General features: G+C 38.0%; 6 protein-coding genes across 6 annotated transcripts; 2 read left to right on the top strand and 4 right to left on the bottom strand.

Annotated features, from left to right (window-relative positions):
* Nucleotides 1-12,914: 12,914 nt before the first annotated feature.
* Nucleotides 12,915-13,673, bottom strand: HO133_005062 (uncharacterized protein; the record flags this gene model as incomplete). The annotated part of the gene is made up of 1 exon (XM_037295974.1): nt 12,915-13,673. One exon carries the CDS (start codon nt 13,671-13,673, stop codon nt 12,915-12,917), a length of 759 nt encoding a protein of 252 aa, XP_037148672.1.
* Nucleotides 13,674-15,496: 1,823 nt separating this feature from the next.
* HO133_005061 (uncharacterized protein) lies at nt 15,497-16,224 on the bottom strand (the record flags this gene model as incomplete). Its single annotated transcript, XM_037295973.1, has 2 exons — nt 15,497-15,971; nt 16,202-16,224. 2 exons carry the CDS (start codon nt 16,222-16,224, stop codon nt 15,497-15,499), a joined length of 498 nt encoding a protein of 165 aa, XP_037148671.1.
* Nucleotides 16,225-17,847: 1,623 nt separating this feature from the next.
* HO133_005060 (uncharacterized protein) lies at nt 17,848-19,842 on the top strand (the record flags this gene model as incomplete). Its single annotated transcript, XM_037295972.1, has 2 exons — nt 17,848-17,991; nt 18,043-19,842. The coding sequence occupies 2 exons, from the start codon at nt 17,848-17,850 to the stop codon at nt 19,840-19,842; spliced, it is 1,944 nt and encodes a 647-aa protein (XP_037148670.1).
* Nucleotides 19,843-20,172: 330 nt separating this feature from the next.
* Nucleotides 20,173-21,789, bottom strand: HO133_005059 (uncharacterized protein; the record flags this gene model as incomplete). The annotated part of the gene is made up of 2 exons (XM_037295971.1): nt 20,173-21,710; nt 21,759-21,789. The coding sequence occupies 2 exons, from the start codon at nt 21,787-21,789 to the stop codon at nt 20,173-20,175; spliced, it is 1,569 nt and encodes a 522-aa protein (XP_037148669.1).
* A 521-nt stretch (nt 21,790-22,310) lies between these two features.
* HO133_005058 (uncharacterized protein) lies at nt 22,311-22,718 on the top strand (the record flags this gene model as incomplete). The annotated part of the gene is made up of 1 exon (XM_037295970.1): nt 22,311-22,718. The coding sequence occupies one exon, from the start codon at nt 22,311-22,313 to the stop codon at nt 22,716-22,718; it is 408 nt and encodes a 135-aa protein (XP_037148668.1).
* Nucleotides 22,719-23,554: 836 nt separating this feature from the next.
* HO133_005057 (uncharacterized protein) lies at nt 23,555-25,275 on the bottom strand (the record flags this gene model as incomplete). The annotated part of the gene is made up of 5 exons (XM_037295969.1): nt 23,555-23,912; nt 24,023-24,336; nt 24,396-24,462; nt 24,538-24,757; nt 24,903-25,275. The coding sequence occupies 5 exons, from the start codon at nt 25,273-25,275 to the stop codon at nt 23,555-23,557; spliced, it is 1,332 nt and encodes a 443-aa protein (XP_037148667.1).
* Nucleotides 25,276-25,493: the final 218 nt, after the last annotated feature.

Here is a 25,493-nt window from a genome sequence, read left to right as displayed (position 1 = left end):
GATTACTATCTCAATTAAATATTCGTAATATTAAAGCTAGTAGGTATATACGCTTTTCTTAATATTTTATCTCTAACTTAGATATATAATAATTATATCGCTAACCCTTACTCTAAACGCGATACCACTATTTAAAAAGAATCTCTCTATATATTAGCGTATCTAACTCTTACTTAAATTCTATTAACGACTTAAAGTTATAGCTAAGAATATCTATTCTAATATATTAATAGCGTATTAATAAGAGTAGAATCTTACTATCTATAGTAATATCGTAATTTCTTATAATAGATATATTTATATATAAGGGCGATATCGCAGCCTCTTATCTATTATTTTAGATACTCTTCTTAACTACTAGCATTAAAAGCTATAATTATATTAAAACGAATTAACGCGATTCTTAAAAGAGAAGTAGAATATCGAGATCTATAAATTCATCGTCTATAGAGCTCTAAAATAAACTAGAGTTATATATAAGAAGAGTTAAAGAATTAATTCTTAAAGTAATATACTTTATATTATATAATAAACGTTTATAAATTAGATTAAGGCGAAGTAGCTAGTCTTTATTAATAAATTATTATTTAAATTATAAACGATATAGTAGTTTATAACCTATACTTCTATTAATAATCTTACTCGATATTATAATAATATAAGACGAGATAATACTTTATTAGAGACTTAATAATATATATAATAACTCTATATTATAATATAAAAAGAATACTATCTATATAGAATTATTATAAGTATAAGCTTTATAGTAAAATAGAAAGGCCGAAAGGCCTTAATACGTTAAGTCTAATTAGACTATAATATAAGTAAGATCGTAAGATCATTAAAATTATAATATTATCTCTTTCTTTAATTTCGAAACTTCGGCGATAACTACTATATAATAGATATCGATTTTATAAAAAGTATATTTAGATATATACGAAGTAATATCCTTAGATGCATTAACTTAATATTTCATTATAATATTAAGATCTTTTTATAAATTAATATAGCTGCTATAGATTAATAGCGCTAATAAAGAAAATTATTTTAAAGGTCTTTTGAATAATAAATAAGGGCTAATAGTCTTGAGATAATAATAATAGAAATCTGTTATTAGATTCGAATATTCTATTATATTTATAAATAACTATTAGAATAGATTTTCCTTGATTTTAGGATCTTTATATCTAATTTTATATATTAGATATCCCCTCTTACTAGTTAAGAGATTATTTTTTCGTTTATTTAGTTTAAATTAAACTATTTCTTTAATATTGTAAATTTTATCTTTTTTATTAATATCGATAGAAGATAATAAAAACTCGATTTATCTTAATAGTAGGTTGCTATTATTAAGATATAATAGCTATAGATAAAAGATAAAATAGATATTATTTATAAAAGTCGAGAGTTCTAATTTATAAGCGAAATTATTTAAAGTCTTAATAATTCTAAATAATCTAAAATTCTTATAATCTAATAATTTGCTAAGATATATAATTTTAATATTTCTTCTATTAAGTATAATTATATCTTCGACTCTAAATTCTAATATAGAGAGATGATAATAATTAATTTATTTCTTCTATAAAGCTCGTAATTATTCGAATTAACTTTTTAGATAATTTTTTATAATATCTATCTTCTTAATAAACTTATTAGCTAATTTAATATCTCTCTTTACTCTTTAATTAGCGAATTAATTCTAAGAGATAAAGAGTTTTATTCTCGAGCGGGGAATATATTCTTTAATAAGAAGAAATAGTAATATACTCGATAAGGCGTTCTTATTAAAGTTAGCTTCGAACTTTACTATTAATAATAAATTTACTTAATTATCTTAATTATAATTAATATAAGCTTTAAAGTATTACTTTAAAATAGCGTTAGCGTTCTCTATCTATTTATTAATTTCGAGATAAAACGTAATAAAGAGTTTAAGTTTAATTTTAATTCTTTTATATAGTCTTCTTTAAAAATATATTATAAATTAAATACCTCAATCGAAGATAATAATAAATAGATATTCTTTCTCTTGCTATATAAATTCGATAAAGGCTTAAATTACTATCTTTACTTTTAAGAAGTCTAAAAGAATGAATTTCTTCTTTTTATTAAGTCTATTTATAATTACTATAATATATTAATAGAAGCGCTTATATCTAAAGTAGATAGATAATAATATAATAAAGTTAATGAAAATATCTTATTAATATTATTCGAGAATAAAAAGAAGTTTAAGAAGATCTTATTTATTCTTTTTATAAGTTTTAAATCTCTTATAAATATAGTAGCTCTTAATATAGTAGATAATAAAATCCGTTATTCTTAATTAATAGTAGTATTTACTTAATCTATCGTAAATTAATAATTTACTAGTATAACCTTCGGGTGAAAAGTCGTAAATACCTCTAATAATCTTAATTTATAATTCGAGAATATCTAATATATATAATCTATTATTAATATATAATAAATCGTCGTAAAGATAATAATCACTTAATTTTAATTTAAAATTATTCTTGATTATTTTAAGTAATAGCTTTCTCTATTTAAATATCTTTAATTATATAATTTTTTAAGCGATATTATTATAATTATAAGCGTCTTTTATTTAATATAATAACTTAGAAGTATTAATAGTAAAGACTTCTCTTAATTCTTCTATAGACTTCTCTTAAGAAGTCTCTATTAAGACTCTTAATAATAATTCTTTATTAGACTTCTTACTATTAATATTATCTTATTTGCTAAGTTTATATAGCATTATAGCTAGAGAGATAATACTTTCTCTTATATCGTCTAAAAGTATAATAGTAAGATATATAACGTTTTTAATATCTCTATTAAGATTATTATTTTTAAGAATTATATAATATCGATAACGAGTATAATCGTTATTCTTATTTTTAGATAAATCTCTTACTTATCGAGTAAGACTATTAGATTTAATACTCTATTTTCTTAAATAATAAATAATACGAAAGTTAAATTCGAAAAGAAACTTCGTCTATTTTACTTAGCGGAAGTTAAGTTATTTAAAAAATAAAAAATATTATAAATTCTTATAATCTAAAATAACTTTAATAGAATTCTCGATAGAGGTACTAGCTAGCTTAAGATGTTATTTCTCGAAAATTTATATTATAACTATAAATTCCTTATTATAAATATCGTAATTATACTCTATAGAAGATATCTTCTTAAAGAGAAATATTATAAATCTAAGTACTTTATCTTTATTTTCTTATAATAAAATAGTAATAATTATAAAATTAGATATATTTATTTCTAGCTAAGTCTTTTTATTTAAGTTAAAATAAATAAGTATAGAGATAATAGTAAAAGCTTTCTTAAGCGTTTTAAAAGCGAGTTATTTAGAATATTCTTAAGCCTATAAATAGATAAAGTCTTTCTTTTATTGAGTATAAGTAAAATTTATTAAAAGTATAGCGATTTTAGAGTATCTCGTAATAAACTTTTAATAGAAATTAGCGAATTTTAGAAATACTTATATATCTTTAATATATCTAAATTTTTTCTATTAAGTAATAATCTCAATTTTCTTTATATCTATTTTCACTCTTTTCGTTATAATAATTAATCTTAGATATTTAACTCTAATAATGTGAAAATCGTATTTATTAATATTAAGATAGAGGTTAACTTATCGAAATTTCTTTAATACCTTTTTTATATACTAAATATACTTATCTTTAATATTACTATAAATAAGAATATTGTTTAAATAAATAGTATAGAATATATTTAAATATTCGCGTAAGATATTATTAATAAATATTTAAAAAATAGTAAAAATATTATATAACTCGAAAGATATTATTATATATTCGAATAAGCTATATTAAATAAGAAATATAATTTTTTCTTTATAATCTTTTTTTACTCTAATTTCATTAAAAGCGACTATAATATCGAATTTATTATATATTCTCGCCGCGTATAATTTAGCAAGAATCTCTTTAATTAATAGAAAGATATTTCGATTAGAAATAGTAAGTGCGTTAAGAATTCTATAATTCATATATAATTTAAATTCCTTATCGAGTTTTTTTATAATTAGAATAAATACTATATAGAGAGAAATACTTAATCTAATATAGTCTTTCTCTAGTATCTTATTAATATATTTCTTTATAACTAATATTTAATCTCTAAAGAGTTTATAAGCCCTTTTCGATAATAAAATAGCTTCTTTCTTAAAATATATTTCGTAATTAATAAAGCGATAAGAGAGAAGTTTATTAGTTTTAGTTAAGTTTTAAATATCTAGCTATTTATAATATACTATAAGAACTTATTTCTATAACTATTCTATAGTTAGAGGTTTCTTTCTTAACTTATAAAAGAATTTTTTATAATTTTTTATTATAATAGCGGCGACGTTAATAATAAACTTCGCTTTTTTATTAATAGAGTTAAAAAGTTATTCGAAGTCTTAAAGTTATATAATAATAATTTAATTCTCTAATTTTTTAACTATCTTAATAAAGATATAGATAGAGATCTCTATTATATTCTTTTTTTTAAATATAATCTTTACTATATAATTTAAATTCTTTTTTAAAAATTTATTATTACTCTAAATAGTAATAGATTTATTATATAATAAATAGTTAAATATATAATAATCTAAATTAAATATAATAGTTCTAAATCTAAAGAATATATAAGAGTTATACTATTCTAGCTATAATATTTCTAGAATAATATTAAATCGTCTTAATAAGATAATTAAGTATTAAAGTTCTTCTATATAATCTTTTAAGATAAGTTTTATTAAGATTATATATATAATATTAAAAATAAAGATAGATTTATTATCGATTAATTATAATCTATAAAATTATATTAATACTACTTTAGATAGCTTATTTATTTTAATAAAAGATATATCTACGAAGTTTAATACTAAAGCTTTAATATTTAAGAGATAATTAATCTTAATTTATTCTATTAACGTAATAATTTTTCTATAAAAATCTAATTAGTGTTTATTTTATAAAGAGGCTTTAGTAATAATAGCATACGCGAATAGAGAGACGAAAGCGAGTATTCTTTCTATTTCTAACTCTTTAATTCTTATATATAAAGCTTTTAAATCCCTAACGACGATTTAATTAGAGATATTTAATTTTTTAATTTTTATAATAATTCGACGAGGATATTCTTCTCTACGCCAACGACTTTTAAAATTATATCGATTTATTCTTTTATTAATAGATCTATATTTTTATATAAAATACTATTATCGCTAAAATGATATTCAATTTTTAAATACTTAAAATATCTATTTTCTTTTTAGATTCTATTTATTAATAACTTAAGATACTTATATTCTTATATATAGAAATTTTCGATAGTAGTATTATTATTTCTTCTAGTAAAAAAAGAATTACACTAATTATTTAAGAGAATAAAGTTTTTACGATTATTATTAGTTTTATTAGTCTCTTTCTTACTCTTTAGATCTAACGTATTATTAATAGCTCGAAGATTTATATTTAATACTTATAGAAAAATAACTAACTCTCGAAAAGTGTTAAAAGGCTATCTTAAAATCCGATATCTTAAATGTGTAAAGATTAATCGTTTTAGATTAAATATCTTATAAATATTAGTAAATCTCAAGAGAGCGATAGTTATAGAGAATTATATATAAAAATTCTTAAACGATTTCTTCTTATCTATTACTTTCATATTAAATTTAAAATTAAATATCTTAGTATTTAATTTAGTAATCTTATTATATATTTCGAATATATTATTTAATTCGTTAATTATTTCTTAAGTAATTTAATATAGATCTAAGATATCTTTATCTACTCTTATTTTAATAATATTATATATAGTGAATTTATAATAATTTTATATATAATCGATTTTCTTAAGTTTAATAAAGAAGATTATAATACTTTATCTAAACTTCGCTTTAAGGTGTTAATATTAGCTATTTCACTTATCTCGATTATTAATATTATAAAAATCTAAGATATCGAAGTATCGTTTATTTAATTCTATATTCTCTACGCGATCTATAATAAAGATATAATATAAATTTCGATAGAGATTACTAACGAAGACACTCGACTAACGAGATATAATCTCTATATTTTTCTTATCGAAATTTTTTAAGTTAGCTAATATAAAAGATTATTACTTCTTTAACTATTACTCTTTATATTTTAAATCTTATTTAAGTTTTTTATTTTTTTTAATAAGTTTTATAGTATTAATACGATATCTATTACGTAAATCTTAGAATCTATTATTAATTTCTCGCTTATAAGATAATTAATTATTACTATTATTTAGCTAGATAATAATTATTAATATCTTTATCTTAGTTTAAACGATATTATAGTTAAATTCTTTATTTTATTATTAAAGTATCTTAATATTATGACTAGCAGTTCGAAAGCTTTTTATTAATATCTTTAATTTATTATATTAAGTATTAAAAGTTTTAATAGCGCTTTTTATAAAATTCTATAAATTAATAATAAAGATAAAGATTATAGTTAACTCTTCTTTAATAATATCTATAAATTATATTTCGATATAACTTAAACTAAGTTTAATAATATATCTTCTAATAATAAAACGCTTTCTCTTATATTATATAAACGATCTAGCTTTATTAATATTTAAAACCTTCTTATTAAAATTCTTAAGTTCTTCTAAATAATATTATATTTATAACTTACTTATAACGATTTAACTTTAAATATTATTTAAATTTAGAGTTAAGGGATTTACAGCTAATATTAAATCGATAAGAGTATAAAAAAGATTTAGTCTAGAGTTTATTTCTTTTAGTATACTAAAGATATCTATTTTCTTTAAATTCTTATTTAATCTAATTAGATTAGCCTTTATATAAATAAAAGATTTTTTTTTTAAATAATCTTTCGAGTAGTAAGCTTCTTTAGCTATAACTATTAACTTCTTAATAATATACTTTCTTCTTAATTATACATTTAGTATAATTAATAAATAAATTATTATTACTTTAGAAGAAAGATAGATAGTATTATATTAAAGACTTAATAATATATATAATAACTCTATATTATAGTATAAAGAGAATACTATCTATATAGAATTATTATAAATATAGACTTTATAGTAAAATAGAAAGATTGAAAGGCCTTAGTACGCTAAGTCTAATTAGACTATAATATAAGTAAGGTCGTAAGGTTATTAAAACCGTAATATACTTTTAGTATTCTATCTATATATACTACTACTAGCTATTTATTCTATATCGAAATTAAGAAAAGCTATTATAATAAGAAAAACATCCTCGACTAATTAATTAATTAATTATTTTCCCTTTATAACGAGTATTTTAAAGAGTATAATATTATTATTCTAAATAATATTAGCGTTTATATTAATTCTTATATTATTAAGACTATATAAATTAAAGACTATCTTATTAAGTATCTCTCTCTATACTCGCTTAATTATAATTCTATTAAATTAATATTTAGCGTTCTTAAAGCGTAAATATAACGTTATTTTAAGATCTTTTAATATATCTTTCAAAATAATTTTAAAGAATTTCTAAAGTATATAATCGATATTAATAGCTATAATAGATTTACGATAAAGTATTTTAAGTATAGTACTATAAACTATATATTTAATAATAAAATTAAAATATTTAAACGAGATTTAGAGTATTTAATTATAAAGATCGCGAAGTAATTACGATAAAATACTATATAATATTAATTAAATCCCTTACTTTATTTTTATTCTTATTCTAATTATTCTAGAGTATAGATATATTAATAAGTCTTTCTCTATAAAACTTTAAAGATTAATAAATCTTCTTTTAGATCTTAAAGAAGATTATATAATAAATCTTTATTTATTATATATTTATAGATATCGATAAACGCGTTAGATAGAGCTTTTATATCGTTTATACTCTATATCTATTACTTAATAAATGCCTAAATCTAATAGATCTAAAGCTTTCTTATCGCTTTATTTATATTCTTCTTCTTTTACTATTAAAAGCGCTTAATAATATCTTTCTTCTTAGTGCGCGTATTAATAGAACTTAACTATTATAAAGATAATATTTTTATTCGCGAAACCTCTATAATAATAGAAGGAGGAGAAGGAGAAGAAGAAGAAGGAGGAGGAGAAAGGGTATTAATTAACTACTACTATAAATAGTTACTAAGATATTAAGATAGCGTAAAAGAATATATAGATGAAGGAGAAGGCTAATAAGAAGAAAGCTAATAAGAAGAAGACTAATAGAACTACTGCGAGTATAACGACTAATTTTCTTTATTAACTATACTCGCTATAAACTTTATACTCTTTAATAAATTAAGCTCTATTTACTACTCTATTATAGTCTTTATTTACTTTATTAAAGTTATCTTCTTCTTTTTCTAACTATTACTATTAACGCTAAAATTTATATTTATAAAAATCTTATATATAAGTAGAGAAGGTTAATATTAAGTAATCTAATCGTCTTAAATAGTAATAGTTTACCTCTCTCTTATTATAGCGTTTATCTTATAATATTTATTATTCTTATTAATTTAATAAATACTCTTATATTTATAGCTCGTGGCCTAATATTTTTATTTAATAATTAATTACTCTAGATAATTATTAAGAGCCTTCTATTAATTACGAATAATAGTATATTAATCTTTAAGATTATTAGTTTTTATTTAATAATAAAAAGAAGATTATATAAGTCTATTTATAATTTAAATACCTCTTCTAAAACTAATACGATTAATATAAATAAGCTTTATATCGAGAATATATTTAAGATACTTCTATTACTCGACTATAGTAATAAATTTAACTTATTATTTCTATTATTTAATAGATATAATATCTAAAGTAAAGTTCTAACGAGTTCTCTTAAAGTAAATAAATTTCGTCTATTCTTAAATCTTACTAAAATTATTAATACTATATTACTTTATAGCTATATTAAGATTAATATTTAAGATATAGATATCGAAGCTTTCTTTAATATATAGATCTCTAATCTTATTAAATTACTTAATAAGTATTTACGATCTATTTTATATTCTTAGCACGATTCTTATAGAGTACTTATAGAGTTTATTCCTTATATTCTTATTCCTCTTTATTATTATAAGAGTTTAAAATAAATAAAGCTCTCTAAGCTCTATCTTATTTAGAAACTCTTTAATTATTATTCTAGCACCTCTTTATATAGCTATCTATTCTTTCTTCTCGCGATAAATAATAATAATATAAATCTCTTATTTATAACGAATAATAGTAGCACGCTATTTTTTAAGCTTCTTCTTATATCGTAAAATCTTTATCTCGACCTTTAAACGAGCTATATACTTCTTCTACTCTTTATAATATATAGTTTTCTTCTTTTTATAACGTTTAATAACCTCTTTCTACTTTTTTAAAATTACTCTATTAATTATAGCTTTAATCTTTATTTAAATAACTTAAATTTTCTCTTATTTCTTCTTCTATTAAACTATAATAGTAGTAATATTACTCTATTTATCCGCGAAAGAGACCCGCTTAAAAGAGAGATAATAATAAGATTTAAAGGGTCTCTAATTATTAATAGCTATCTTAGTTATCTAACGAGAATTAACGATATTCCGAGATATTATAATATTACTATATTCGTATTTAGACTATATAGAAGCTTTAAAAATATAAAGTAAATTAATATAAGAGTAGTAAGTACGTTCTTTATAATTTTCTATAAATGGCGCTAATAAAAAGTCGGAGGTGGAGCTAGGTTAGCTTTGCTAAGTATTCTTATTTAATTTGCAATTTATAACTAACGAAGGTATCACTAGCGCAGGATGGGACTACCCTGCTTTGGAATAGATTACTGTTACCATGTGTGGATGGCAAACCCGAATCAAGAGATTGAAGTTACGTCTAGTACATGGAGAAGGAGAAGAGGGGGGAGACGAATTTAATGGTCAACTGTGCTGTCATGAGTACTGGTGCGAAAGAGCTCAATCCTATCCCATCGGCTGGCAGCGTGTAAAATTCAGGGGTTCTGCCCGAACATCAAAAAGTCCCTTCTTACAACCTATCGCAACTCAACAACGAGGACACCCACGAAAAAATTTATAGTTTCGCAATTGTTCTTCTCAAGCAGATATCAAACTTCACAGCAGATTATTTTACTGTAAAGCTTATCATTAAAAAGTTAATGCGTTGCAAAGGTATGGCATTTTGGATGTTCTGCCAAGACATTTTACACGCAAGGCGCCAGTGGATGGGATAACACCCTGAAAATAATACTAGGAAACAGATTGGATTTCAAAACGGATCGCTGTTTGATGGCATAGGGTTGGAGAAAACTTGAACCACGGCTTTTGCATCTGTCTCCAATCGGCAACGAACAAAGGCCAGTCGCTGCCACAAGGGTTTTTTTTCTCAATGATTTTTTTAAACGCCTTAGATCCCCTAAGGATCTAATCAAGATGGCGAGGAGAAACTCAGCCCAAGGCCTCTCTAGAGCATCTTCCAAACGGAAGCATATCGCTCCTATGTCCCTCGCAACAAATCCTCTAACATTCGTTGTTTCGATCTCGCCTGCGGCACCTTTACAAAATCAGCTTCTTTGATCTCCGCTCAGATAGTAAACTCACCGTTACCTTCAGAGTGTCACCCTTGCCCGGCAGCTATACAAATATACATGAACGCCATAACTTCCTCAAATCTGATACCACCAAAAGCAATCGGAGGTCGTTCTCTGGTGATCAGAGGTATATATAAGCCGCTCACACTGACCATTGTCTACCCATCTGTCTGCTTGTCAGCTCTTACCATTTACCGTGGTTTTGAGAAGAGACTGGGAGAAGAGAGTGAAGTCTTAGGCTTGGAAGACATCAGATCCGTGGAAGACCGACCTGCTGCCCTTACCCGAAGACTTACGTTTCGTGAGTCGTCTTCATTTCACCGGAAATTTTTCAGACAAGACCGCATTGTCCGAGGGTCGTCGAGGGGAGAAAATTCTAGGTTTGAGTAAGAGGTCGCGGATAGTGCGACCACGAGACCGTCGTCGCCTCCTGCACAGTTGGTTCTCAGGATTCATACATAGACCCGGTAACGAGGCCTTGTCTTCTCCCGAGTCTCATTCTTTGCACCGCTCACGCTGGCACTCACCAATGTTACTCGCAATACCGCCGTTAAACGGTCTACCCATCGTGCATCTATCATGCACAGCCTGCGCGCCTTGTCCAATCTCAGTGTAGCTCGCGTGAGCTACATCAAATGGTGCAGGAGGTAGATCTGAACGATGCATTTTCCATCCACTAAGACTGTACTCATGAAAATACGTCCACGTGGATGAACGTACTTACCATTAACAGATGAAAGATCCTCGCAGCTAAGCATCCTACATCGGCGTCACTACCACCAGCTCACCTGTTGGTCGTTCCAATCAATGGTTTCGATGACTTTTGCGGCAGCTTTGAATATCCAAAGGGGATCCGAATCTTGCACCGTTACATTGGGCGAGGGGTGCGCCGAGAGCTGAGGAGTTAAACAATATGGTAAATGCTTTTAAAGGAAATGGGAGCTGTTTAATGAGGAACTGGATAGGCGGTAGTGAGACAGCCGAGTGAACTGAAATGAGCAGGAGTATTTGGAAGAGCGGACGAAGATGGAGGATGCTGGGTATCCTGACCTTGGGGGACCTTTGATCGTTCGGGAGACATATTTGGGATAAGTGCATACAGTTCCAAGACGCATTTGGGGAAATTTCCAAGTTTCCTCAAGTCCTTGGTGAGGCAGACAATACATACACCTTCGTCTACGCGCGATGCAATACAAACATGCGCCCATAGCCTCTTCTTGGAGATGCGTTATGCGAGAACAGAGAGCCGCGCGCTGACATGCTGCAGACGGGCGTGCTCTGGGTCATGGGGGAGTCGGAGAGCAGGACACACAAGCTCATATGGAGGATACCAGGGTTTGTGAGATCGTTTGAAATGTCAGTGGGTACCATAGTCATGATAGAACGATGCTCATACACCTCCTCTAAGGCTAAGCTTTGGGCCTGCCATGTTTTTGCGCCATCGGGCTTGCATACAAGATCATGATAGGTAGAGTACCACCCAGTGGGTCGCCGTTATCAAGACACAATGTGCGTATCCTGACTGGGTTCTAAGGTGTATATCTATGGCGTCCATGTTTCTCCATCGACGTCACGGAGGGCCAGTATCATGAAAACGTTTTGTTTTTGCACATCGTAACAAGTTACCTTCTGAGCGCAGCCACGAGTTGATACAATGGCTGGCTTTGCGGAGGCAAATTTGCTGGGTATGATGGATGGGGTTTGCTCAGCCAAAGTTGAGTGGCTGGTAGATGCGAATGGAGCTGAAGCTGGGATGGAGTTCCCAGTATGTGTGTTTGATGTCGGATTCAAAGTCGATGAGAATGCCGCCGTGGCAAGTGGTATCGAGGCAGTGACGGTTAGATACAGGTCATGGTCTTTGTGATTACTGACGTCTTACTTACCCTCAATTCCACCCACGCCGATAGCTTGAATGCATTACCCGAATCGTAAATGATTCGATAGTGCGCAACCAGGTTAAGTATACTAGCCTCCGTAGATCAGAATGAAGGCCACGCCCACTGCGCCAAGAGGCTTAACCATTGGTCCGGTGTCAGAAAAGCAAGGACTTCATCGAAAATCGGCGGTGACGCTATGCGAAGACATATTTCAAGAAGTGCATTGCATTGCGGCTTCAAGCCCAGTATGATTGACTTGTGTCAACATGCATAATACAAGCGCGACGCCTTCCCTAGTCATCACCTTGGAGCGAGGTTTCAGAATGGTCAAACACTGATGAAGGCTTTCCGCCCGCGTTAAGCTTTCATGGTCCAAGAAGCCAGCGCTCGAGACGACCAACTGCTGTGCTCCAATAACTCCAGGATGGATTACGCTCCCAGGCCGCATTTCTGGCCCTCCAATCGCAGTAGTGCAGTTTTTTGCACGCAGGATCTTGAAGGGCATGTTCGCATCCAGGATCATTGTATGATCTTCCAACCATAGACTCGGATATTTTGGCGCCATGGTCCAGAAGCCAAAGCCAGTCATCAATGTGCACAGCCACGCCGTGGGTGAAAAGGATTGCAAGAAGCGTATTCCCCTGCGGGTCTCGAGCGTTTGGATTGGCCCCGCGTGTGATCAACGCTTTCAGGATGAGAAATAAGTTGTAACGGGGCAAACCAAGTTTTGCAATCGCAAAAAGCAATGGCTCCTCCGAACGAGGCTCGGCCCATTGCAATTTGTAATGCAGCTTGTTCCCCAGCTTGCCATTTGGATTTGCGCCTTTCTGCAAAAGCATGTCGACAATTTGCTCTACGTCATCAGCGTCGAGCTCACCTTTGTACTCCCTGCAATTATAGACAAGAAAAGCGAGCGCATCTATTTTCTTGAATCCTTCAAGATTCGGACACGTTTGCCTTGCATCTGCGTCATGGTCAAGCAAAAGCTTCGTCACGGCTGGTCGGAGTGTCCTTCTATTGCCACCGTCAAAACAGATCACAGAGAAAAACAGGAGCGGCAGACCGTAATCCCTGTTGACATTCACAGCACCCTGCCTAATTCTTCTTCCAACCAGGAGAGGCATGTTGGACAAAACAGCAAAGCAACAAAGTTGAACCGCAATTGCTTTTGGATTAAGACAGAGTGCACAGTAGTTGCCCACTGGTACGGCCAGCAGTCTTTGTGATGATTGTTGGCACATAAATGGACATCAACATCGTCCAACAGTTGATTAGACTGCATTTCAGACCATGGGTAAGGACGCTTCCCTTTTGCCATTTGTTCGACCCAGAGACTGTGATAAGCGACATCCATCACGATATCTTCATCTGAGGACATTCGTATTGGTGCATCCTGAGTATTTGATAGCCTGAGCCAAGTTTGGCACGCTTTCAAAATGTATAAATGTCCATATCCACACGGTTCCCACCGTCTCTTTCGAAGAAATCTGTGCTGTGATGATGATGGTCAGATCTTCGGGCTGCCGAGGGAATTCTCGAACTATTTGATGTAAGGGTGGAACCGTCCATTTTCCGATGCTCATACTGGATTCTGTATTTGCTACACCAACCGAATCATCCATAGAATCTGTGACGGAATGAGACTCGCTGTTTCGACTTGATAGGCTAGATCTTGACGAGCGTGGTTCTGAGATGGCCCGTAGCCGGAGGGGGTTTCGGCTTTTCAGCTCCAGAACGCCGCCGCTGTAAGCGCGAATTTGTCTTCCCAAGTCGATGCTGGTATCTAGACAAGGAGTCAGCGTTATAGCGGCATTATTGTGTACTCGACTAATTTGTAAATGGTATAGTCTCTGGACACGTCGCGGCATTGGAGTATAGGATCAGTGCCAGCTGTAAGACGGTGAGGGGACTTCGAGCCCGCAGGACAGCTTCTAACAATATAAAAGTTTCACGGAAATATCGGCGGTCGATCTTAGAAAGCATGTGTCGATGGAAATCGTTCAAGTCATCAGGAAGTTCGCTAAGGTGAGACTCAAGCGCTTCAATTGACTCGCCGTTGGTGAGGCCTGTCGATAGATCGTCGACTACTAGTCTAACCCACAAAAACACGCCGTCTGCCCTATGTTAATTTTCCTTCTCGAAAGGTTGATAGCCTGGACATGTGCTTCGTTTTTGAGTAGGATACGCATCCTTGGGTGATTTTTGAGTCCTTCTGAGATGATTCGATTAATGTCCCTGACTGTCCAGTCTTGCACTCTGAAGCCAGGACAGTCGTCGAAGAGGTCTCTAAGTTAGTTAAGGGGTCGATTTGCCACGCAAACCTTTATCGAGGCGTCGGAAGAATCAAGGTCAGAACTCGCAAGCTTTCTCAAAAACTCCCCCATCTCTTTGCGATCACCTTCGTGCTCATCAAGGGCGTCGATAAAGAAGCAATTACGAAAGCCTGCTCCTCGGTGAGATTTGCATCCTAGTAGTGCTGCTTCCAGTCTGGTTACAGTCCACGTGAATTTGGAGGCCATGATCGAGTCCCTCAGTAGCGAGCAAAAAGTGACAATGAAAGATAGCAAGTCAGAAATTTCGCTGAGTAATTGGTAAAGCATGTAACGTAACATCCCGATCTAAGATCTTTCTATTTTCCCGCCAATTGGTGAATTAAAGACGCACTATCATTCGACTTGCGAGAAGCTTCCCTCTTTCCTGGTTGGTGACAAGGTGTTGCATCACATATGATTTACCGGAAGCTGGCTTACCTTGGATCTAAGGGAAATCTCGGTTGTCCTTAAGCCTTGGCCACGGTCATCTTGAACGTACAGCCACTTCAAAGTCCCAACATCTGCCAGATCAATTTGCTCTGCACGGATGGCAGGTCAGAGATTTAGAGGCTCTGTATACATCTTTATTTCGCGTATCAGCATGAGCTCGAATCTCCAAACTACGTAATCATTGGTTACATGCTTTCCAGCTCCTGCGCTTTGTGTCCGCCCACGCGTGTGATATGTCTTTTGAGTTCCCCCTTAAACTGGCGATACCCCTCGTCGTCAGGACCCTCGAATCGGCACATGTCGACGTGGTTTCCTGGTAGCAAATCCCTTGGCCAGTACGTTTCATTCTCGAAACGTCCTGTTTTTTGCAATCCAGATGTGGGTTCAGGGGCGCTGGCACTGTTTTGCTTGGGCTTGCGAGGAAAGCCAAGAAGTTTCTTGGAGGTTGCGCTTGCATGGTCTGTTGTATTCGACTTGGAAGTCCAGGTCTTCACAGGGTGGCCATGCAGGCCATGCACAACAACAACAACAACATCGGGTTGCGGTCTCTCGAGTCCAATGTAGATTTCGGCGAACACTTCTTTCCTAATCTCACGCGCGAATGTTCCAGGAGTCGAGGCGGACCCGGATGCATCCTGCGTGTACGCCATACAAGGCTGACTGCACAATCAACGCTTCAGTCGACTGTCAAAATTAGCCGCAACAGGAGTTCAGAGTCATATTGCAATTTAATAAAGAAAGCACTGGGTTTGAGCGAGACAGGAAAGATCATATTAAGACATCAAGGTTGTTATATCCAAGAGCCACCTATCTTTGATTTGCAACGCCTTGAGGCTGAGTGCGCCCCTCAGTAGGTGGTACCTTTAGGCTTAATGACCTGCAGCTCTTACCCCTCCCTCCTGACCACCGCCATCGCGGCCTTCGTGATCACAGTCACAGCGGACAGCCGCGCAACCAAAAAAGAAGGTATCCCTTAGGCTTTCCAAGTCCGATACGTTTGGTCGATCGCTGTAGGTCTGGTATTAATACTTGTATAGACGCACTTTCCCTCACACCTTCGCCCCCAGTTGGCTCCCCCAAACCCGCGAAGAGCTCTACCTAATCCGATACCGAGGTGTCGAAGATACTGCCGACAAGGAGAGAATAGCGGAGGAGAATCGGGTGAGGATGTGGCAGTGTCCGGCTTGTCCTTGGCCACCGAAGTAGGGAATATATTTAAGCGACTAGTTTTCGTTGAACACTGTGGAGCATGGCATTTTTGGGGGGGGGGGGGGGAAAAAAAAAAAATGGGGGGGGGGGGGGGAAGGAAATTTTTTTTTTTTTTTTTTTTGGGGGGGGGGGGGGGTTTTTTTTTTTTTTTTGTTTTTTTTTTTTTTTTTTTTGGGGTTTTTTTTTTTTTTTTTTGGGCCCCCAATTTTTTTTTCCCCCAGGGGGGGGGGTTTCACCCCCCACAAAGAAACTCTAACCTCCCCTACGCACTAGTATGTCCTGTCCATGCTCTCCTTCTCCTTCTAGTCACTCCCGTCCCACCGATTACTGTATTCCTTTGGTGCAAAGCAAAAAGACTCATTGCCATAGAATTGATTTCTCATCACTCCTGACCCTCACCATCGGCGTCCCAGCCCAGAGGCACCTTTTGACAAAGACCGTCTCATGCCGTGTTTCGATCCCCGCTTTCTGCATGACCGCGCGAACCAGGCCTCGTGAGAGCACGGGATTGAGCCTGGGTGTTTCCGGGGGAACCATAAGCGAGAAAGATAAGCTTTTGATATAAAACGTGCGCTGTAGGATTCGTGGCTGTGCCGAATAACTGCAAACTGGTGCTCTTCCCAGCACGGCGCAGGATCAGATCTTTCAACATCACGAGCCTCATCCCCTTGCAGCTGCGCTATGAAATACAGACGCATATCAGCAATGAAGCTTGATTCTGTTCTGTTACAGGTCCAACACGTGTGGACGCAATTCTCTCGTATTCGATATGCTACTTTCGTTGGTAGCACATCTACGGCCGTGAAGAGTAGACTGATCGAATCCAATTGTGTCTGTACGTTGTAGGCCGATGAACAACAGAGGCGAAAAACTCGTCTGGTGAATATTGGAGCTCTCGGAACGTTAGCTGCCTCGCCATGCCAAAAATCAAATTCAATGAGTGTGTAATTCAGTGCGAGATACCTCAAACGATGGTATAAATTACGAGGAACTTTTTGGTGACGAATTTGTAGAGCAAACTCGAGAAGAGTGGACTTTAATACTATGAATTTGTATCTAGTCCACCGGTTGTAAAGTTAAGAATATTGGTGTGGGTTGTTGTGGTTTTTGCTATTTTGGCATGGCGTTGCTGGCCCTGGAACTAGGGTGGTGCTAATTGCCACTCAACCACGGGAGCTAAAGTACGCGGCAGGCTTGGCGCGCTAAGACTTATCGCGATAACAGCCCTACGAGAATCCGAGAAAGTTTCGACCCACAAGTTCACCTCTAGGTCTGAACGTCAACAATGTTGTACCGACAACAATAGAGCTCGCAGGCCTCGAGCGATATGGCAGGTCCAAAACAGTCTTTCTCATTGCCAGCAAAGAAGCCGAAATCAAAAGCAGCGAAGCCCCCAACAGCAACCAAACCCTCACTGAGTTCTGAATTCGTTGTGGACTCAGAGGACTCTGGAGATACGGAGACCGCAAGAGTGAATAGACCAGCCCCGAAGACTACCAAATCTAACTCACTTTCTACCAAGCCGGAAGCACCAAAGCCCTCAACCTCGCAAGCAAAGCCATCGAAGAAACGGAAATCACTAAGCCGGAGTCCTGCGAAAGATGACTCGAGCGGTAGTGGAAGTGGGAACGACAGCAGTAGTCAATACGAGAAGAAGTCCTCCAAGAAAAGCATTTTGGCAGCTCGAAATGGAAGCCCAACAGCCAAGCCGAAACCGGCCATGGCTCGCCCTGTCTTTGCAAAGCCTTCCAGCAAAGCCTTCACTAGTGTCAAGCCATTGGATCAAAAGAAAGATCGTGAATTGGGCGCTACGGGAAATGAGTCAAAGAGTGAGGCCGGAGGAAGCAGCGCAGATAGTAGCAGTGTGAGCGAAAGCGGTAGCGAAAGCGAGTCTGGAAGCAGTGACAAGACCTCTGTACAGAGTCCTAGAAAGAAAAGTCCTGTTCAAAAAAGCATACCTCAGCAAACCATACCAATTTATGAGCCACCTGCTGGCTTTGAGTCTACCTCGATATCATTTCATGCAGCGTCCAAACTCTCGGAGATACTTGCACCATCAAATTTACAAGGAAAGCAGATATGGCACATCACCGCCCCAGAATCGGTTCCGATTTCTTTAGTCAAAGAAGTCTCGACAAAGAACATCGGAAACGGTGCTTGTGTACTAGAGTACCACGGCGCAAAGTATGGGCTGATCCCAGAATCGGACGCCGAACAAGCCAGCAGCCGAGCGTTGCTCTTGCCTTCCACCCAGACGAATGATTACCGACCCTCAAAGACTACTGTCATTAAAACACTGCATTTGCAGCAACTTGTGAGCCTCCCAAGTCATGCACTGGGATCGACAGTCCACCAAGATCGCTCGGCATCAGCGTCGGAATCTTACAGAAAGACGCCACGCCAACAGCCAGAAGGCTTGAGAATACGGTACCGTCCATTTGGCGTCTCTGATGACTCCGACATGGAATCTACATTCGAGCCTATGCTGAAAGCGCCGGAGTTCCGCACCCCTGCTCCATTGAATGAAAGCTCGCCTGGAAAGAAGAGGAAGCGGCCCGAATCTAACGACGGTAGCAGCAACACGTTCTCTGCTGTGGAACCAAAGAAGCGAAATCAAAGCCCCCAGATTACTACTGGAGTCATAAAGGACACAATGGAAATCGACGCCACTCCAGATAAGGGGTCAAACGGAGCAGAGAGTCCAACTAGAAGCCCGCAACCAGAAATCAGTGGCGTCAAATTGAATGGCAAATTGCCCAACGGCACGGAGACGAAGAATGAACGGAGAAGGCGAAGAGAAAAGAAGAAACTCGAGCAACAAGAATTCCCCCCAAAGCCTGCAACTGCTCTGCCCCTTGACGTGATACAAGCAGCTGAAACAATTCAGCCAGGCGAAGTAGTAGAGGGCGCCCCGGCCATCGCGAATGCTGTAGAAGGCAAAACAAGCATAAACGACATCTCACCCCAAAAAGAGTCAAAGGAAGAGAAAGCAAAGCGCAGAGAGGAAAGACGGAGGCGAAAAGAAATGGAGAGGGCGACTAGGGGTGCATCGCTGAATTCTGCAGAATATATGTCTCAGCGCGACGTCGCTGACAGCCAGGACAAAATGATCCAAGAGATAGAAAATGCACAGCGCGACGCTTCGATTCAGATTTCAACGCCTAAAGACGGCTCTACTCAAAACCAATCACGAACCGCGCACGAGTCTCAGAATCCTACTCTGGATTCGAACCAAACGTCGCAACGCAAAGAGACGAGAGAAGAGAGGGCGAAAAGGAAGGAGGAAAAAAGGAGACGGAAGATGGAGAGTGGCAGCGCATGATTTTCAGGGAAAAAGGAAGATACCATTTTTGCATTCGACGCTTTAGCTGTAATATGACTTACATTTCTATCAAGAAATAGAGAGAAATAGTCCTACCCAGACGATATCACTGGGGGGAGAGCTAAGAGGAAAAGTGGAGGAAGATGGTGGGTATAGCTTGTAGCTATACTGAAAAATCGCATGCAGATAGATACCCCGAACAATTCAAAATCTGCTTATAAGACGGTGTGCCTCTCAATAGATATATCTATGTTCATGCCAAACACGCAGCTATCATTTCCCATCACCTTCATCATTTCATGTCCATCCCGAATTCCTCATCGCATCTCATCACTTAACAAGCAAACTACTTCCTCCCATCTCCTCCGGCTTCTCCAATCCCATCACTTCCAACAGCGTCGGCGCCACATCTCCCAGCACGCCCTCCGTCTTCTTCAAGCTCCACCCCTCCGGCGCATTCGCCATAATGAACGGCACCTTGTTAGTGGTATGGCTCGTCTTCGGTTTGCCCTCTCCCGTCTTCATCTCCTCGGCATTGCCATGATCTGCCGTAATAAACAACACATACCCCTCCTTCTTGCAACACTCGTAGACTTGGCCGATGGCCGCATCGGTAGCTTCGACACCTTTGATCGCGGCTTCGTAGACACCGGTGTGCCCGACCATGTCCGGTGGGGCGAAATTGTTCATGAGGAATTCGTACTTGCCTTCTTTGATGCGGGTGCAGAGTTGGTCGGCGACACCCGCGGCGCTCATTTTTGGATCTTTGTCGTAGGTGGCTACTTTTGGCGAGGGCACCATGTCTCGGTCTTCTCCTGGGAATTGTTTCTCGACGCCGCCGTTGAAGAAGAAGGTGACGTGGGCGTATTTCTCGGTTTCGGCAACATGGCATTGTTTGATGGATTTGGAGCCAAGATATTCGGCGAGGACATTGCCCATGTGTTGGGGGCGGAAGGCGATGGGGAAGGGGAAGTCGGTCTTATATTGGGTCATTGTTGTTATGCTGATGTTCTTTGGGTAAGGAAAGTCGGGTTTGGGCGAGCGGTCGATGTCGCCGAGGAGTTGGGTGATTTCGCGGACGCGGTCGGAGCGATAGTTGAAGAAGAAGAGGGTGTCGTTGTCTTGAATTCGGGCTTCTTTGCCGCCTACGATAATGGGTTTGAGGAATTCGTCGTTTTCGTCTTTGGTGTATTTCTCCTTAATCGTTGCCACGGGGTCGGTGGAAGAAGTGACGTCTGGTCCTTCGCCCGTTACGACTCCCTCCATACCTACTTCCACTCGATCCCACCGCTTGTCTCGGTCCATAATGTAGTAGCGGCCAACAACCGTCGCAATCTGGCCCACTCCCAGTTCTTTCGTCTTTTCGATCAGCTCTTGCAGATAGCCAGCGCCAGACTTGGGATCCGTATCTCGCCCATCTCCAAACATGTGAATGTAAACCTTAGGTACTTTCAGCTCCTTTGCGACCTTCAACAGTTCGAAAAGATGTTTAATGTGTGAGTGAACTCCTCCGTCCGAGACCAAACCCAGCAGATGTAACCTTCCATTGCCGTCTTTTGCCCGCTCAAAGCAGTCCGTGAGCGTCTTGACTTTTTTCAATTCGCCCTTCTTGATCGTCTGATCTATTCGGACAACATCCTGCCAGACGACTCTTCCTGCTCCAATGTTCAAATGTCCAACTTCGCTATTGCCCATAAGGCCTTCCGGCAATCCAACAGCTAGTGATGATGCCTCAAGCTCAGTGTAGCCTTGTGTAATCTTCGAGCCTGTCTTCGAGAACTCGTCCATGACGGGGGTTTTGGCGGCAGCAATTGCGTCGCCATCTTTCGGTGATGTCTCACTTGGAATGCCCCAGCCATCGATAACGACTGGAGAGGTCAGCTACCGTCAATTGGGGGTTGAGATTGCTATCGTACTCAGTACTGCTTTCTGCTCGACCTTGACCATGTTGAAGGGTTTTGTAGCTCCCGAAAGCTGCAACTCAGAGGTATCTTTATCGCTAGTGAACGAGATCTGGACAAGGCCGACAAGAGATTGTAATTTCCAAGAGTCAATGGTACAGGGAGAGGAGTAAAGACGATACGAGTATTGGGTACAAAAAAGAAATCTTTAGTGGGGCGCGGAGGGGCATTTTCCAGACGTCACTCCTTTAGCTAATTGTCCGCTCACGGTCTCATATCCAACCATCCACCAAGCAAGCTATCAAGGAAAGTGCCGATTTGAGGGTTTGGAAGGGAAGAGAATATAGAGGGTATTTAATGTGGTCATTAATCCCGAACAGTGTGTTCCCCAATGATCATGCTGTTTTTTTTTAAAAAAAGAGAAAAATCACACAGCACAAAGAGCTCCTCGTTAATTGTACGAAACCTACTTCCACAGATATCACACACAAAACGGGGTGTATCTCGAAAGGCTGAAACCTTCCATCACCACCACCAGCACCACTACAGACCCTTACGCTCCGCATCATGCCCACAGCAACCACCCCACCCCCTTCCAACACGCTTCCTCCGCCGCAACTATTCGACATCCTCCCACCCCTTCACTCCCTACTCTCTCGCCTCCTCCTTCCGCCGTCCGCCGACGGTCTCACACCTTCACCAGACACAATCACCCCCGTCTCACCCAAAGACCTAGCAACAGCCGCTTCGTCAATTACGAACAAGATACAGAAAGCGCGGGTTGCAGTACGAGAGCTCCCGGGTGTAGGAATGGGCATCGAAGAGCAGGAAGACGTGATTGCGGAACTGGAAGAAGAGAGCAGACGGTTGAGGGGCGTGGAGGAGGGCATCAGGAAGGCTGCGAGAAACAGATTGGAGGGTGCGGCGAGCGAGGTGGAAGCGGGGATTGCTGACGATGGGGCCATGGAGACGTGATGGATGGGTTATGGACATACGGAACGGCTACTGCGTGTTGCAGCGGCCCGAGGAATGGCGTGTCGAATACTGATGACGACTATGCCCTCACACCACCTGCTCCTCGCCCATTGACGGCATTGGACTCCTCAACTACGAAACATGGATATGAGCACCAATAACCCCTCCAATCTACCTACCCTTTCAACATACTACGTGTGAAGATGGAACACGACCCACATTCGTAGTTTTCACGCCAAATGGTGGGCGAACACTGAGCCGCCGGTACGGCGTGCGCATCCAATTTCGCTATTCTGGAAAGTCTGATATGGAAACCTTTGCCGCTTGTGACGACAGTAAAACCCAGTACGTTCCATTGCTGGTTGGGGGACTTTATTAGCTTCTGGAAGTGTTGGCTTGGTGCGCTCTGCTGTCTAGGGGGGCGGCCACAGAGAGAGAGAGAGAGAGAGAGAGGTGTGTGTGTGTGTGTGTGTAGGGAAGAGTTGGTGTTTTAAGTATCGGCTTTTCTTGGGATGAGTGGCTGATGCTCTAGCACTGGCAATGCTGAACAGCAGTGTCAGTACAGATGATCTCGTAATTTTGGGGTGGGATTTGAGCCAAAGGCGAAGCAAAACTTCTTTAGTCACATCTGGCTCAGTGCTATCATTTCAGCTGCACTTTAGCGTAGCATATATAGTATGTAACCTTTAAGTATTACTTGACAAGTGTTGAACTTTGACGCCAGTATGTAGTGATATTACATGCTATGTTACCTGCCCCTTAGCCTGAGTCTGATGTGTACTCCAGAAAGACAATTCGCCCGCAATTCAAACCCACCCACTCCCCATCTCACTCCTTCAGATCCCATTCGCCTTCGCATACCCCGGATAAACATCATACATACCCGCATTCACCGCCCCCAACTGCGGACACCCGAGCCCCGCCAGATTCCCCGAGATGCTCTCCGCCAGCGGCTGCAGCGCCGCCGTCACATCCTCATACAGCGCCGCGACCGCCGTCGGCGCTTCCGCCTGCACGAGCTGCAAGATGAAGCATTCGAGGTTGTTGCCCTGGGCCAGGGTGGCGCCGTCGAAGACGCCGTCGGTCAGGTCGGACACGTCGAGGCCGGTGAAGGAGTTTGGGGTGCCGGTGTTGCCGCCGATGGAGAGGAGGCGCGGGTCGAGGAGGCCGAAGGCGAGGACGTCGAGGATGAAGCTGGTGGGGGGGGGTCAGGTTGGGTTCTTTGGAGACGATGCAGCAAGATGGATGAATAGATAGGTGGATAAATTGGGTTTATGATGGGGGGGGGGAAGGGGGGTCCTTACTCAGGGAGAGTGTATGGATCGCTAAGAGGACGGCGGTAGAAATTGTTCGGGATGCGTTCCCAGCCCGGGGTGTATTCAAATGCTCCACTTTCGCCAGTGACGGCGAAGAATGTCATGAAGCTCGCCTTGTCGAGGTAGCCTGATGGATACTCGGCTGAATGGTTGGCCATCATGCGGGGCGGGAAGGCGTAGCCGGCCGGGGAGACGAATACCCCGGCGAATTGGGGGAAGAAGAAGTCGGGGTTTGTGGCGACGGAGTTGTTGAATTGTGCTTGGCGGAAGGGAAAGAGAGCTGCGTATTGGTCCGGGGCGGGCTTAGTCCGTGTTAGCTATGGGGGGCATCTGGATAGCTAGATGTTGGGGTGAGGCTTGCCGTGTTTTCCGGGAGAGCATCGTAGTATTCTTGGAATCGGTCGACTTGGAGGAGGTAGTCATTTCCGCTAGAGGATATTAGAATCCTGAAAAGCTTCGATATGTACAATGGTGGTGCCAAGAAGTTTAAGAGAGACACTTACACGACATACAAGTCCCCACGTGTTGGAGAGGTATCTGCTTCGTAATTGTTGTGAGAGTCACTCAAGCCAGATGGAGTTCCGAGGAGACCGACTCCCAGGATTTCTTCGCTAGTAGCCGGTCCTCCGATGGAAAAACCGGGGTCCGTTGAGATAGAGTCGCCATCAAATGCGGTGCCGTATACTGCAAGAAATGTACCGATGTCGATACCCATACCGTATGCTATGTAGACGTCAGTACGGTTCCAGAGAATTCTGTCTACACGGCGATACGGGAAGTAGATAGAGGGCGCAGGGAAATGGAGTGTTCAGATACGGGGAGACTGCTATGCAAACTCGAAAAATCCATCGGAATGAGATTGACTTACCAGTGTTCACAGCAGAAACGATAGTGGGGATATCAGCAACACCGTTGTGCGGAAGATACCCATGGTTCGCCAAGGCATTGAGACCGGGGCAAGGACCTCGCTGATCTCCAGCTCCAGGGGCAACCCAGGCATACTCTCCAGTAGTGGAGACGTGCTGGGAGGTGGGGTCAAAAGTAGTCTGACGCTTCAGATCCTTGTTCTTGGCTAGATGAGGGCATGCTGCTTGATTTTGTTTTGCTAGGTGAGGGCATTCGCCGGACTTTTTTGCGAGTTCTGCCAACTCCTCAACGCCATTAACACTTAAATGTGGGAAGGCAGTGACTTGGATGGCTGAGAGCGCGAACAAGACGAAAGGTAGCTTGGAGATCATCATGACTTCTCGTGAGCAGTAATTGAAGGTGTGTGGCTTTGAGGACTGTCTCTAAGGACTGATGATGGATGTGATGTATTTAAAGAAGGAAAGGTGGGTGGCAAATCAGGGATAGAATGCTGGTCCCCAGAATGGAGACGCTCGGTGCTGAGAAGTTAAGCATAAACTCGGAAGAAAAGTGTTCAGTACATTACAATGGACACATGACGCATCGAATATTG

This window comes from Letharia lupina (genome assembly GCF_014066315.1).
Source record: "Letharia lupina isolate WasteWater1 chromosome Unknown contig_20, whole genome shotgun sequence".
NCBI classification, from domain to species: domain Eukaryota; kingdom Fungi; phylum Ascomycota; class Lecanoromycetes; order Lecanorales; family Parmeliaceae; genus Letharia; species Letharia lupina.
This window is presented reverse-complemented; position numbering and strand designations above follow the sequence as displayed.